The 15,430-nt window shown below is 46.1% G+C and overlaps 1 protein-coding gene across 1 annotated transcript in view; it reads right to left on the bottom strand.

Moving 5' to 3' along the window:
• The window catches only part of PAH (phenylalanine hydroxylase), a 67,293-nt gene that overhangs the window by 30,900 nt on the left and 20,963 nt on the right, over nt 1-15,430 (bottom strand). Inside the window, exons 3-4 of the mRNA XM_034987713.1 lie at nt 14,912-15,095; nt 1,659-1,747 (exon numbers count right to left, since the gene is read on the bottom strand). Of these exons, the coding sequence (XP_034843604.1) occupies nt 1,659-1,747; nt 14,912-15,095 (273 nt within the window). The remainder of the gene's footprint in view (nt 1-1,658; nt 1,748-14,911; nt 15,096-15,430) is intronic.

Genomic DNA, 15,430 nt, shown 5'->3' with positions numbered 1-15,430 from the left:
AGTGTGACAATAGGTGATTTTTTTTTTCTAGTTTCAAGTCTGGGTGTCAGGAGGGAATTCACCTTTGTTTCTGTTAATAAAATAGTTTCTCACTGTAAAAAAAAATGCAGAATACCATCAAGAGGAAAAGAGAAATAACTGGAATCATGGGTGATCTTCATTTTCTTCCCTCATGCTTTTCTGTATTTTTAAGTCCACTATGAGGGATTTACTATTTGAATGAAAATAAGCAACATGTGTTCATATTTTAAAAGACCAGCCAACTCCAGAAATAACTCTCTCTTTGTCTCTGGGAAAGCACTGGAATTTCTGCTACTGGGCTGGACCTTTGTCTTCTGGCTCTGTGAGCACCGGGGTAAGAGTCTTAAGACCCAAAGATTAGCACAGGACCTTAGAAAAGTCATTTACTCTCACTGGGCCTCAGTGAATCTATCTGTAAAATGGGAACATCTGCTTTGCTTCCTGCAAAGAGCCTTTGTGAAGATCAAGTTCACAACTTACTCAACTGTGAAGACCCACAGAGATGTAAAAAAACAGACTCCAGATGAAATGTAGACACTCTCACTCAGTTACACTAAACCACTAGAAATGAAAACAGCTTCCAAGTCATTTAAAGATGAAGAAGCCATTTGCCTGGGCAGAGATTAAGTGACAGCCCATGTGATGGTGGCACTTTCCACCTAAGGAGGATGTCAGAACTGGCCCTCGTCCTGAGTCCAGCCTGAGCTGCTCCTCCCCGGAATCCTCCACCCCCACAAAAAATGGTGAAGTTCCCCCATCCTGGTCTTCTTCTCAGAAACCAGTAGGGGACCTGCTCCCCTGCCCACCAGACACAGGACACAGTCTGAGTTCTTTGTCTGGTATATCAGACCTTTTTTTTTTTTTATTACTTTTTTAAAGATTTATTTATTTATTTGAGAGAAAGAGAGAGAGCAAGCATAGGGAGGGGCAGAGAGAGATTTTAGCAGACTCCTCGTTGAGCTCAGCTCAGAGCCCAGTGCAGGGCTTGATGCAGGGCTCAATCTCACGACCCTGAGATCAGGACCTTGAGATCATGACCTGAGCCAAAACCAAGAGTCAGATGCTTAACTGACTATGCCACCCAGGGGCCCCACATCAGACCTTTTAAAATCTGGCCCTCACGCCTAATGCACTAGCCAGTCATTTCAAAATATTCTGCATTTCAAAATATTCTGGATACTTTCAGGACACTGGGTCTTTGCACAATACTGTTCCCTCAGCATCTTCTACTCAGGGTTTAGGATCTAGTTCCAATGTCACCACTGCCCTGCTGTACCTGGCAGAGCTGTTAGTGGTTTACTGTTTCCCAAACCCCTGACTTAAACCTCTGTAGTTGTCTGAAGACAGAAAGAAAGATGATTTACATATATATGTGTGTTTGTGTGTATGTGTGCATACATACATACATATATATACATATAAACAACAGTTTCCGGAGGCCAATCCATATTTGCGCCAACGATAATAACGACCATGATAACCATGGCAGTGATGATGTATAAGAAGACACCCTACAAATGTCTGTCCTACAAGCAAACAAATGAAGACACATTCCTGGGGATCAGGGAGTGGAGTAGGGTCAGGGAGGGGAGCACTGAAAGGCTCTGATTGGAAGGGCCACCGACACGGAGACTCACAGGATGGTCTGCATCCAGTTCTGCTCCATAGCTGAGAATCTGATTGGCAAATCTGTCGAGCTCTTGAATGGTTCTTGGGAACCAGGGCACTGAAACACAGAAAGGGCAAAGTCCTGAGCTGAAGATTGGCAGGACATGGCCAAAGGCCTCACCAAGGTCAGAAGCATGGATCAGCCCCAATTAGACAAACCAATGGGGGGAACATGGGGTCCCATATAACCCCCAACTTACTATAATACAAAAGTTAACTCCCATTTTTCTTGGAAACTATAATTTTTTTTTAATTTCAGCTTTGTGGAGGTTAACCTGACAAAATTATAAGATAAAGTATACATCATTGAAATTTGACATAGGTACACATTATGAAAGCATTTTCCCCATCTAGCTAATTAACACACACATATTTATTTTTCGGGGTTAGTAAAAACATTTAAGTTCTACTTTCTTAGCAAGTTTCAATTATATAATACAGTGTTATTGACTATAGTCACTATGTCTTACACTAGGTCCCCAGATCTTACTCACCTTATAGCTGAAACATACCCTTTTACCAACCTCCCCCTCTTTCTCCCAATCCCCAGCCCCTGGCAATCACTTATCTACTGTCTGTTTCTATGAGTTTGGTGCTTTTTTTTTAGGTTCCATATATAAGGAATACCATGCATTATTTGTCTCTGTCTGGTTTATTTCACTTAGCACCTTAGAAAATAATTTTAAAACATCTTCCCAAACATACTCTTTTTCCTGAAGATTTTCTCTGAATTATCTCAAAATTTACCTCCCTCCCACCTATTATGGTATAGTGGGGTGGTTTTTGATGGTTTTCTTTAGTAGCAGAGTATTACATGTAACCCCAGAATATAAATCAGATAAAACCAGAGCTGTTCTGTTTTATGCAAGGATAAGCCCATGAGACCCCATCTTCCTATCACATATCTCCTTCCCAAAGTTTCCCAGGCATCATCCTGGCAGAATCTTTGATGCCTAAGCCAATTTGAAAGTCGCTGATGAAACAGAATGGAGTCAGGCAGTTTAGGATTTGACAGTGCCTTGTAGCACCTAAAGAACCTACAGGCTTGCTTTTGGAGTAGCCTAGTGGGGGAGTAGATGAGGCCTGAGCTGTGTGGCCTACAGGGAAGAAGACACATGGAGGGTGGAATTGTTCCAGGAATGAACAGAGTCTAGGACATTTTGGACTGAAAGGTCCATGAGCGGAGAAACCATGAGTGCCTTGCAGTTCAGGTGCCCGGAGGAGAGGGAGGGCTTGGGGGTGGGGGGTGAGAAGTGATGGAGGAAGGAAGGAAGGAACGAAGGAACGAAGGAAGGAAGGAACAAATGAACGAATGAACGAACGAACTCTGGGCATGCTAACTTGTAAGGCATTCACAACAGTAACTACAATCCATGGAGCGCCAACTCTGGTCTAGTTGCTGTTTCTGATTTCTGAAGCATCTCCAAAATAAGAAGGCATCATGATCCCTATTGTACAGATGAAAAACTGCAGCTGTGAAAGTATAAATAACTAGCTGAAGGCCACACAAGAAGTAAGAAAGTGGTAGTTCCAGGACATGGGAGGCTAGGGGAGCCAGAAGGGAGGCCAAGGCATCCAATGCTTCTTCCCCTGAAACGAGGTTTAGAGGAAAAGATGCTGAACTTGGAATCAGTAAGGTCTGGCTTGGAATCCAGGCTGCATCTACTTGCTTTTGCTCTCTGTGCCTCAATCCTAACTGTAAAAATGAGAATAATAGCCACAATAATAGGAAGAGTAGCAGATGTTTTTTGAAGCCTTACCACGTGCCAGCTACCACCGTGCTTACCATTTTGGTGGAATATCTCTTTTAATCTGAGTATTGCTGTGAGGAGTACATGGGAATGCGGGCAAAGGGCGCAGCACAATGTCTCGCCCATAAAAGGAAGCTTCTCATCTCAGGCAGGTTGTTTCGGATTCTGGCCCTGCTCAGGTGGGGCGGGAAAGCACACGCTTGCCATCTAGTGGCCAGACTGGGGAAACGCCACCCGTGATGACATCGAAGAGGCCCGCAAGAAATCAGCCACATTCCACCAAAACGAGATGCTTATTTCAACAGCATTAACAAAGGGCCATTTAGAGCCTTGTTTCCATAGACGTGGGGTGCAAGGCTGTCTGCCCCATATATGAGTGATAAAAAGTAACACTGAGTGCTGTTCTAAATATTTCACCTGTGAGGCGGGTACTATTGGTCTCCCCAGATCACAAATGAGGAAGCTGAGGTACAGAGAGGTTAGGTGGCAAACCCAAATACAGGTTTTCCTCTACTTGGAAACAGAGGAGTCAGGATTCAAACTCAGGCCTGGATGACTCGGTGGTTTCCATTGTGACCATGAATCCACCCTGCCACTCTGGGGGTTAGAGCACATTGTTAGCTGGGCTCTGGAGCCTGACTGCCCGAGTGTCCTCGCCGTCTACCACCTGGAGGCTCCATGCCCCTAAAGCCTAGCCCACTTCTCAAGGCTGGCTCTCTGTGGTCAGTCACAGGAACAGACCTTGCAGTCGTATGCCAGCTAAGCCTTATCTAGCACTGGCTAGCTGACAGGCACTGTCCTAGATGAGTTATTTACCACCTCACCCAAATCCACATAGCAATCCCAGGAGCTGGGTGTTATTACTATCCCCATTTTATAGATGAGGGTGTGGAGGAACAAGGAGGATAAGTCTCTTCATAGACCTCCTGGGTCCTTACTTCTAGACTTTGGAGTCTGAGATGACTCAACACCAGGCTCTGCTCACTTAGCACAGCACCCGGCTTCCCACTTTGTCTCCGGAACATTCTCCAGGCTTTTTTTTCTTCTTGAGCCCACTGCTTTATCTTGTACAATAGACCTCTGTTGTCAGCACTGAAAATGGGGTCTATTCCTTACTCAGGTTTGGAAGGACTTGAGAAAGGACATCTACTGTAGTCAGCCAGGGCTCAGGATCCCCTCTGAGACCTTTCCGGCTTCCCCAGAATGTCACCATCCCATCACCTCTCTTCCAGGGCACCCCTCCACTCATTCGTTCTCTCTCTTGCCTGAGAATCATCCATAATTCCAGCAGTCACAGTTGACCACAGAGACAGGGCAAGCCAGCCTTGTGTTGCTGTCACCAACCTTCTGACTTGGGGCACCCTTCACCTTGTCGAAATAGATTCCACAAATAGATATTCAGCACCTACTACTAGGACACTAGACACTGAGGGAGTCTTCACCTCTGCGGTGCTTACGTTTTATTGGGAGTGGGCGGCCAGAAAGAAATAATAAATACATTTAAATAGATAACAATGCCAGGACGTTCTTGAAGAAGAAAGTGGGGTAAGAAGATGGAGAGGGAGGGGGATACTATTTCATATATCATTCTGTGACTCCAGACCCCAGAGGGAGGGTCTTGGTGCCCTGCCACTGCCTTGCCATAGCTCAAGGGGATCTGGGATAGCCATGGTCCGTCCTTAGTCCAGAACTGGCTCCCCATTTGTCTCAGGGAGAGTCAGTCTGGCAATCATCAAGACCCAGCACAACAGGGCCGGCCACCTCCGGCTGGAATGCTGTCTCTGTACTTACTATCTGTGGCACCCAGAACAAAATTGGAAACGTCTTTGTGCCTCAGTCTCCCTAACTGTAAAAATGGGGATAATGATAGCACTATACCGTACTACTTGATTGGAACAGTATAAAATTAAGCAAGTGAATATGTGTGTTCACTAAGAACAGTACTGGTACATGGTAAATATTGTTACTGTTCACTTGCAAGCTCCTGGGAATTTTTGTTAACCCTGACCTGAGCTTAGAGAGCAGAGTAGAAAGTCTTCAGGCGAGACTAGAAAATCCGCTACTTACTTTGTTGTGTAATTGAGCAAGTATTTTATCTCTCCGAGCTTTAGTGTTTTATCCACAATATGGATTAGAATCATCTTTCTATATTACTTCATTTTTGCATGAATTAAATACTATAGCAAATGTGACACATCTCAGCACAGTGAGTGGTCCGCTGTAAGTGCTTTTCTGTACTAACCATGAGGGTGATGAAGAATTTAATCATGGTGATAAAAAAGGAAGAAAAAGAAGGAAGAGGAAGAAGAAGAGGAGGATGAGGAAGGGAAAAGGAGGAGGAAGAAGAAAGGAAGGAGGGAGAGGAAGAGGAAGAGGAGAGAAGGGAGACTGGGGTCAGAAGCCCGTTCACAGTCAAGCTCTGGTACTAACAGGCTTTCTAATCTTGGGCCTCAGTTTCCCCCTTCTATACAACGTGGGGTATTGGATTCACTTGTTGCTGTAATCCCTTTTGGGTTTTGTATTTCAAGCCCTACCAGAATGCTGTGAAGGGCTGAGGCTGGCCAGAGGGGATGTGAAAATATACTTCTAGTTCATTCAGTGTGTCCATCTTGCTTGCTTCTGGAAATATAGTCACTGCGTTTGTTCGGCCCCCAAAATGCATGGCACCTCCCATTTCCCCTTCTCCTCTCACCAAAGGAAGTAGGTTCTACTCCACAGATACAAGTGTTTTTGCCCCACCTGCATTCAGAGCTGTGTGTGCGGCCGTCTCCCCACTGAACGCCAGAGGGCAGCAGAACCGACATTTTTTTCAGCTCTGGGGGTTTTGTTTTTTTTTAGCTCTTCCAAAGGGGGAACACTAGTTGGACCAACTGGCTTAGTTCAGACCTCTAGGTGGAAAAGAAAAAAAAATCAAAGAACGTGAGAGGATTGCAAAACCTCAAATGATTCAAGTCTTGGCAAAGAGGAGACAAAGGTGGGAGCAGCCCACCAAGCCCCAAGCCCTTGTCACCGATACTGTGAGGGACCCCCAGGCAGCACTGCAAGGCTGTGGGATGCTCACCCCTGTCCAGGGAACTCTGGTCACCACCCAGAAAAGGCCCAGAACACAGCCAGGTTGGAGAAGCAGCAAAGCTTGGTGGGCTAATCATACAGACTTCAGAGCCAAATCACCTGAGTCCAAATCTTGCCTCTGCTACTTGGTAACTTTGGCCATGAAGCAAGCAGTGTGAAGACCCAGGTACTAAAGGGAAGGAGACTACAAGAGGACCCCAGACAAAACAGGACCAAGCCTTTACCTTTTTGTACGAAGCCTACACTTTGTTTTACAGTCTATTGTATTTACTTCTTTCAATACTACACATATATTTGTATATGTATATCATACATACTCATATATGCAGGTAGGCGTGTATCTCAGAGTTCAGAGAGGCAGAACCACTGCATGTCCCTATATCTACATATCTGTATTTGTTTCTATGCACCTGTAAGACCATTAACCTCCTGTGTGATGCCGGAGCTTGAAGTCCCCAGGGCAGGAGACAGAAGGGAAAACCAGTGTAAAATGCAGGAGATCAAGGCTGGAACCCCACAAGGATGGACAGAGAACAGCGGAAGCCTACAGTTGGTAGACTCCAGCCATTCTTGTCACCTCACCCTTGATGGAGCTGGTGGCCTGCAGAAACAGGGGTCCTTCATCTGCAGTTGAAGACATTCACCTGGCCCAAGAGTTGGTGAGGATGAGAGGCTCCAGGGAAGGTGGACTGGTTGCAAGCCCACCTGTAAAGCCTGCACCTTATCCTGTGCAAAAGGTTTGCACATCCTGGGCCTGAAGCTGGCAGGTCTATGTCCAAGTTTCATCTCTCCCACCCACAAATTCTGTGACTCTGAGCAAGTGCCTTGATTCCTGAGACTCTGGCTTCTCCTCTGTTAAATGGGAGAGACAACCAATTCCTGGCCTGCTTCCTTGGTTGGGGTGAGAAGCGACCGACTTGCAGTAGGTCCATCTGCCATCCTTACACTTGAACCTCACAAAGAAAACCCAGAGACACATCTCTGGTTAAGGACTGCCACAGAGGCCACTGGTGGCAGGGTCAGAGTTCATACCTGTGAACTTGGGATCTTCCAATTTTCCCAGCCAAAAGTTATAGCTACCTTTTTTCCTTTGAAGTTAATTTTTTGAGAGCTTAGGATGCACCAGATACAATGCTAAGCGCATTACTTCCATTGTTTTAATTCTCAAAGCAATGCTAGGGGGTAGACATTATTTCTGCTTTTCTGATGAGCAAACTGAGGCTCGAAGAGGGGAAGGAACTTGGTTAAGATCACTGAGCTCACTGCGGAATGAGGACTCTGAGAACTGCTCTGCTCGGCAGGCTTAGAATAAGGTGGGGGGCAGCAGAGGGTTGATTTTAGATTCCTAATCTCCCATCTGGAGACAGAAAAGAGGTGACGAACTAAAGCAGGAATCTAAAGGGCTTGGAGAAAACCCCTAGGACAGCCCCAGGGCCTCCCCATCTCCCATCCCAACCCTCCCTGGATTTAAGGGTAGTAACTTTTTAACACTGAAGTTCTCAGCTCTTCAAAGACACCCTCACATTTCCTTTATCTTCTTCAGTGGCGGTGCCGGGCCTCTCCCCCACCCTGGCACAGTGCTGGGAATAGAGACTGACCCTGGTGACCCAGGCCTTCGTCTTGAAAAGTTAAATCAGATTAGCTCATTAATGACCTTTGCAAATATCTCTGCGGTGGGCTGGCCTCTGTGGGCCCCTCGACTGCCTCACGGGCCGCTGGGCTCAGCGTTAATGAATGACTTGGGCAGGCTGGTGCAACAGAGGCCCTCTGTGAAGCCAGAGGCACTGGAGGGGGGCAGATCATTAATAAATATTGATTTGGCTCCAAGGGAAGCAGCCTGCAGGAGAGCTGACCCTGGACACCCACGTCGTGGTCTCATTAAGTCAGGGTCAACTGCTCAGCCCGGACGCCGAGGGGTGGCTGGCTCAGGAGGCTCCTGAGCAAGAGGCCCCCATAGGCCTGGCGGGAGCCTGCTTCCTGGCCAATGGATCAGAGAAGGCCTATTAAATTTATAGCAGTTTAAGGTGCAGGCTGAGTCCCATTAACTCCCTCCCTCCACCAAACGTCCACCAGCCCCAGGGTCTAGCCAGCAAGGCACCCAGTCTTGCTCCAGACTTCTGCCTCCAGCCTGTCTCAGGGAGGGCAATAAATCCTCCTTTCCTGGGCCCAGAATAGAAGAATGTTCTCAACCCTTCCTTCCAGGCTCCTGGATGTCTCCTCTGAGGCAAAGGCCCCCAGCCTCTTGGGAAGCATTGGTGTGCTGATCCCAACAGCTCCCCCAAAAGGAGAAGGGTAATATGCCAACATCCTGTAAGATGAAGTCTTTTGAGGGTTTTACTTTTCTCTTTTAAGGAGCTTCTACTTTTTTTTAAGATTTTATTTATTTATTTATTTGACAGAGAGAGAACACAAGCAGGGGGAGCAGTGGGCAAAGAGAGAGGGAGAAGCAGGCTCCCTATTTAGTAAGGAGCCCCATGGGGGGCTCGATCCCAGAATCCTGGGATCATGACCAGGCGCCCCAAGGAGCTTCTACTTTCTTTCCAGAGAAAGGATGCCCCTCAGGAAGGTCTTGGCAAGAACAGGTGAACCAAATTCTGGCTGTTGGTGCCAAACTAGTTCCTTCCTCCTCCTGGACAGAGCAGAGGAATGGTGGGTTCAGAGCTCACTTCTATCAGTGACGTGACAGGCAAAGCATTTGAACTCTCCACTCACATGTTAAAATAGAATAAAAACCGGACAAATAAAAGGGCTTTAGCATGAAGTAAAGAGGTAAAAATGTGTTGAAATAAATCAATGATGGAACGAATGAATGGATATGTGTGAAATCATGAATAAACAAAAGAATGACCCGCAGCATCCTTTATTCCAATCACCATCCTAAACCGGAACTATCTTCCCAGTATCCTTTTGAAGATGTCACGTATCTTATAAACATATCTACTGGCAAGTTGCCGACTATATCCCCAGATACAGAGTTCTGGTTCCTGAAAGCTTACATTGCACTCAGTCTGAGTACCTGCCACTTACAACTGGAGTTATGGACAATCTACCTTGAAAGCCTCTCGCATATTATGTCTGTCTCCCTCCAGGTGTCCCTCCCTGACCCTGCTCCCCCCTTCTCCCTACCATGCCCCAGACTGGCTTCAGTGTACCTCCTAAGAGCTCCTGATGCAAACCACACTTTCCTATTCCTGCATATCTCATGCCACATAGGAACTACCTACTAGATTATAAGAAACATGAGTCTAGGTACCATGTGTGTCTTTTTCCCTACTGCATCCCTATCCTGTGGCTGACACTGAATGGGTGTTCAATGAATATAAGTTACACAAATGAATGATTAACTGAATTAGGGCATAAATGTGGATGAAAAAGAAGGTCAGCAAAGCTGACTGTGGTCTTTGAGAAGGAGTAGTGAAGGAAAAAGAAAGAAACCCTCAAGAGTCAGTATTTTAATAAGTAAGAGCCACATAATTTATAAAATACTAAGGAAAGAGAGAATTCCAGGGGTATCATGGACTAAATGATTAATACATGGTTAAATGCTACAAAATTTTCAAAGAGAATGAAAACAAAAAAGAGGATACTGGTTTGGGTCATGGGTGTTGCTAGAAGGGTAAGGAAGAGGAGAAGAAAAGAAAGAAGGAAGCAAGAAGAGAGGGAGAGAGGAAGAAGGAAGGAAGCTGCATGAGAAGCTGGCCTTCTATCTCCTAGACCAGTACCATTTCCAGTATAACACACAGCCAAGTGGATAAGAGTAGGCATCAAAAGCACATTCACAGGAAGTAATATTTGGAACTGATAGGTCATTCCCAGCACCCCTCACATCATCCCACACATGAAGCTGTCTCCCCACCTGCCAGGTGAAGTTGGACCCAGTGAGGGTGTGGCTGCCACCAACTCCCTATATGTTAGCCTGGTCCGTGTCCATATCCACGCAACTGGTGGCGCCACATAGCCTAATAGTTGGCTGGTGTTGTGGATCATAGAGCCCCTCCCTACCGAGGCTTAAGGATGTCTAAATTCAAGGGCTATTCAACTCAAGCAAGCTCAATCTATCAAACACCATAACCTTCAGAGTCTCTTGTATGACCTTCCTCGTAAGCCCTAGAAAGTGGCCAAGTTGGTCTTAGCTCTATTTCACATATGAGGAACAAGAGATAATGAGGTCACCCAGCTGTCAGGGGGTAAGATGGGATTCATATCTGGTTGGCAGTACACAGAATAGGAGTCCAAGTCCTAATTCTTGACTCTAAATTCATGGCTTTTTCTGAATCGCTATCATGCTCCCTCAACCCAACATGAATGGCAAATCAACATTGTTACAATCACTTCATATTCTCTTATCACCTCCTATCACACCTGTCACACAGAGAAAAGGTATTTGACAGGGTAAACTTGAAGGGCCACATGGATTGTGGAATCTTCATTGTTCCAAAGGAGCACTGTGTCTCATATTGAAAATGAGAATACTGTTAGCTTCTTGCTCTAGCTATCTGAGTTGGCTGTTGCAAAGCTTAAACGAAACAACCTAATAGGAAAGAACTTTGAAAACACTGGGTTGGGCATGCAAATAAGGGATCCCTCTTAGAAACAGAGTCTGCTTATAAATTTATGATCTTCCTTAGCTTGAAGCCCTGAGACCTGGCAAATGGCCTGGGCTCTAGAAATAACATTTGCCCTGGATCTTCCCTCACCAGTGAATAGAGCTGCCTCTAACAGACTGCAAGGGAGCGAGCCCCATACCAACACCACCAGCTCTGCTTCCAGCTCTGGGCTTGGTACACACCCCCTGCTTTGGCTTATCCTCTTAGCTGTGGGTCTGCTTGTACCAGTGAGGCATGCCGCTGAGACAAAAGTCTCATCCCCAGCTGTCATGACTTATGACAACATCAACGCATCCAGCAAGCATCCAGGTGTACTGAAAAAGGCTGTCAATCCTGTGTTTTTGTAAACATGCAGATCCTTTGTCTCCTGAAGACCCAGGGCCACAAACAAGCACCTTGAGCCCTGAGAGGTGCCCTTGGGGCAAAGCCGAATGTTCAGGAGAAGGTTTGGAACCAAGAAGAGGACAAAGGGAAGAGGGCAGCACAGAACAGAAGAGCAGAAGAAGGGAGAGAGGAAAGGTGGGCATGAGTGGTGGGCATGGGGAACCCCCCAGCCATCTGGAGCCCCCTACAGCCCTAAGCACCTTCTCTCTAAGGGTCCTCAGCTCCTTGGGAACCATGATCCCTTTGAAAATCACTCTAAAAATATGCATGCACATGCATATGTACCATCTTGCTCACAATCCCAGGGGTCTTCCAGGCTCCTCCAAGGAATTCTAGCTTTAGTCCCCCGACAGGTGATCTGACACCTCAGCCTTACCTGGGCCCTGCGCATCAGGGTAGCACCACTGGAGGGAGCAGCAAGTGGGCAGGAAGACAGGGCTGGCAGCGGGGAGGGGTGTGTGAGGGGGGAGCAATGAGTGTCATGATGCTTGCGCATGTCTTCTCACAATAACTGTTTCCCTTACATCACTGCTTCAGGATTCAATCCAAATGGAAAAGCAAAATTGTAAGAGCCCCCAGGCCAGACAGATAGAAACATAGCTAAACAGACAGACGGACAGATACATAGATGAATAAATAGATAAATAGCCCTTCCGTTCCCCCACAGAAAATACAGTTGTACTGGCAGCGTGGACTCCCTTTGCCCCCACTGCAGAACTCTTATAATTACCACAGCTTGAGCAAAATCCACCAGATGTCCATTTGCTCTTGGAAAATAACTCCAATCGGATAAATTTCTCAAAAGGTGATAATCCTATACCTCCGTCTAGCCAAGACATTCTGTCCGTCTGCTTCTCCTGGCTGCATTCTGCCCCCCTGTAGGAATTCTCCATCCCCTTCTAAACGTAATGTCATGCAGAAGACTCAAAGGGAAAGGTAAAAGGATTAGTAGATTGATCGATGGAAGATATTAATGCTCTTTCATGTTGGGTTGAAGAAGGATTTGAGGTCATCAGGAGAGAGGATAGCAAGAGAATAGACCTCAAGTATTCAAAAGACTCTCTGGATTAAAATCCTATTAAAGTCACATCAGCTTCTCCAGGAGGCATTTTAGAAGGATGGGATTTCTTTAACATGTCACCATAATTAACCTTCCCTTAAGCTGTTTTGGGTGGGGAACTTTAGCAATTAAGAAACTGAAAACTTTCATTTTCTATCACCCACATGGCCTTTTGAATGGTTTAAAAACAAGAGTGGAAAGTGGTTTAGCCAAATTGATTTGAGGGGTTCAGATCTCCCACTTCAACCTGCTGTCAGACTCACTCCCGAGATCTGAGCCCCTCAAAAGAAAGGGGCATTTTTGTCGAGTGAAAGAATCAAAGGTTCAGATCTACCACGATGCTTTTCTTCCTCTAATCATTCTCCCACTGAGTTCCGTGGAAAGAACAACTCTGCAAAGGGATGGTTGTTTTCCCCAGAAAGATCTGTTTCTGGGCCCAGACTCCAGTTCAAAAACCTGAGAAACCCAAAGAGCCACCCCTCTCTGCAGGGGCGAGACTGTGCTGTTTGAGCACGGTCAGCACCCTGAACAACCGTCCTGTTCCGTGGACACGGGGGTCAGGAAACTGTGTCGGGGAGGGGCGGCCTGTAGGGGCTGGGATGATCAACCACATGAATAAATAAAATGAGACACGTGTTGTTTTCAAGGGTCAATTCTACCAGGGTTGTCTTCACTAGGGCAAATGTCAACCCAGTTTCAAATGTCAGCCCCCTGCCAGATTCCATCACCTTGCCCTCATGACAACACCTGTCCCTGGACTGTATTCACCTGGGTGTCTCCTCACGCTTGTCAGCCCGTGAGCGCCATCAGAACGGGTAGTGTTGAGCCTTCCTCCCCCCAGATCCTATCACGATGCCTGGTGCAGAGTGAGGCTTGGCACAGGCTTACTCACAACTGCACCGCATTCACTCTGTGCCTTAAGGCAAGTCATGGCCTCTGTTTTTTACAATGAAAAATTAAGGAGTCTGTTGGACTGCACGACCTCTGAGGTCATTTGCCAGTTCTCAGAATCTCTGAAAAAGTTGTTGTGTACAGGCTGGCTTTTCATGGCTTCTGTGCCGGGGTCATGATTTATAATAACAATGATGGTAATGGTAAGAATAGAGAACATCTATTAAGCCCTTAAACATCGTCAAAGCTCCACCGGCATTATTTCATTAATCCTACGAGGCAGAGACTCTTGTTCGTTTGATACCGTGGGAGATCGTGAAGGGTAGTCATTTGCCTAAAGTCACACCAAGTGTAGTGTGCCCTAGTTCCGGAGTCAGGACTCCTAACTATCCTTGCGTGTTTCCATTAAAAACCTCCTTTCTGAGCCTCCAATTCAGGCTGCCCGCCCTTCAGTTGATCTACATATGTCTTCCCTGGCTCCCCAAGGAGCTGCCTGCCTGCTCATCAATTGCTTTGATTTCCTACCCCAGGACCCCAGCTGGCCCAGCCTCCACCTGCTCCAAGCAGAGGCAGAGTTTGCCCCAGGATCTGGCAGGCCCTTTGTCCTGAGGGCCTGCAGCTCCTGTTGGGAGCAGGTGGCCGGAAAAGCAAGAGAGGGCGTTCATCAGCAAAGCAGCTCGGGAGGTGGAAGGGAAGGAAGGCAAAAAGGGTTGATCTGAAGAGGAATTCCAAGTGCCTGCCCCTCAGTGACCTGAGCCCATGGGCTTGGCTTTCTACGCTCTGCAGGGGCAGAATCCGGGAATAAACTTCCTTGTCTTGGTAACAGCCACAGGAGGATGAGGGCAGAAAAAGAAGAGAGATCGCCTAGGAAGGCCTTGCGGGTATCTTTTAGAAAATGTTTCAGTGGCCTGTGCAAAGAGGTGGGTGTTCTCTCATTTTAAGGCATCTCTGCCAACTAAAATGTTATTTTCAGCTACAGAGCTTGAAACTCTCTCGACCCAAAGTCTTCACTGTTCTGGCAAAAAAAAAAAAAAAAAAAAAAAAATTTTTTTTGATTTTACAGTAGAAAAAAGTGTTTTGATTATTTAGGAAAAAAAAAGTTCATCTCAGCAATCACACTCCTAAGTATTTACCCAAATGAGTTAAAATTTCATGTCTACACAAAAACCTGCCCATGAATGTTCATAATTGCTTTATTCATGATCGCTAAAATTTAGAATATATAAAATTGCAGCAAAAGAAAGAAAATTACTAATATAAGAAATAGCTGTCTTGAGGAAGTAAAAAAAGCACATTTATTAAATGTCTAAAATGTGCTAGGTACACCTCTAGGTCCCTAACATACCTCCTCCAGCTTAGTCCCCCACAGTGGTCTACCAGGATAGACACTATTTTTGCCAGTATTTTTTGAAGAAAATGTCAAGTTGCTTGTGTTGCAAAATCCTTCTGTTTCTTACCTGTGTCTTTTGTCTTATCTCGGGAAAGCTCATGGACAGTGGCACCGATGTCATGCCTCAAGATCTTGATGATGTTTGCCAGGACAGGCATGCTACCTTTATCCAGATAGGTAAAAAATTCATACTCATCTTTCTTTAAACATGAAGGTCTGGATTCAATGTGGGTCAGGTTTATATCATTCTCCTAGAAAAGAGAAGTGGGAGTGTGAAGGGGACAGTCACTGGAATTAACACAGACAAAACACACAACCTAGAGGGATGCCTAGGTGGCTCAGTCGGGTAAGCATCCTGCTCTTCGTCTCAGCTCAGGTCTTGATCTCAGGGTCATGAGCCCACATTGGGCTCCATGCCCAGCGTGGAGCCTACTTGAAAAAACAAACAAACAAACACACACACACATAAAGCCAGAGCAAAACACGCAACACAATAAAATGCAGAGAGAGGAGGAACAGGACTTTTTTTATATAAAAGAGTAGAAGAAAGTCCTTAAAGTAACAAAAGTTGTTTACTTGTCTGTGC

Source organism: Mirounga leonina, unplaced genomic scaffold, assembly GCF_011800145.1.
Source record: "Mirounga leonina isolate KUSES-001 unplaced genomic scaffold, KU_Mleo_1.0 Mir_418, whole genome shotgun sequence".
Lineage (NCBI taxonomy): Eukaryota > Metazoa > Chordata > Mammalia > Carnivora > Phocidae > Mirounga > Mirounga leonina.
Note: the sequence above shows the minus strand (reverse complement) of the source record. Positions and strands in the feature narration are given on the sequence as shown.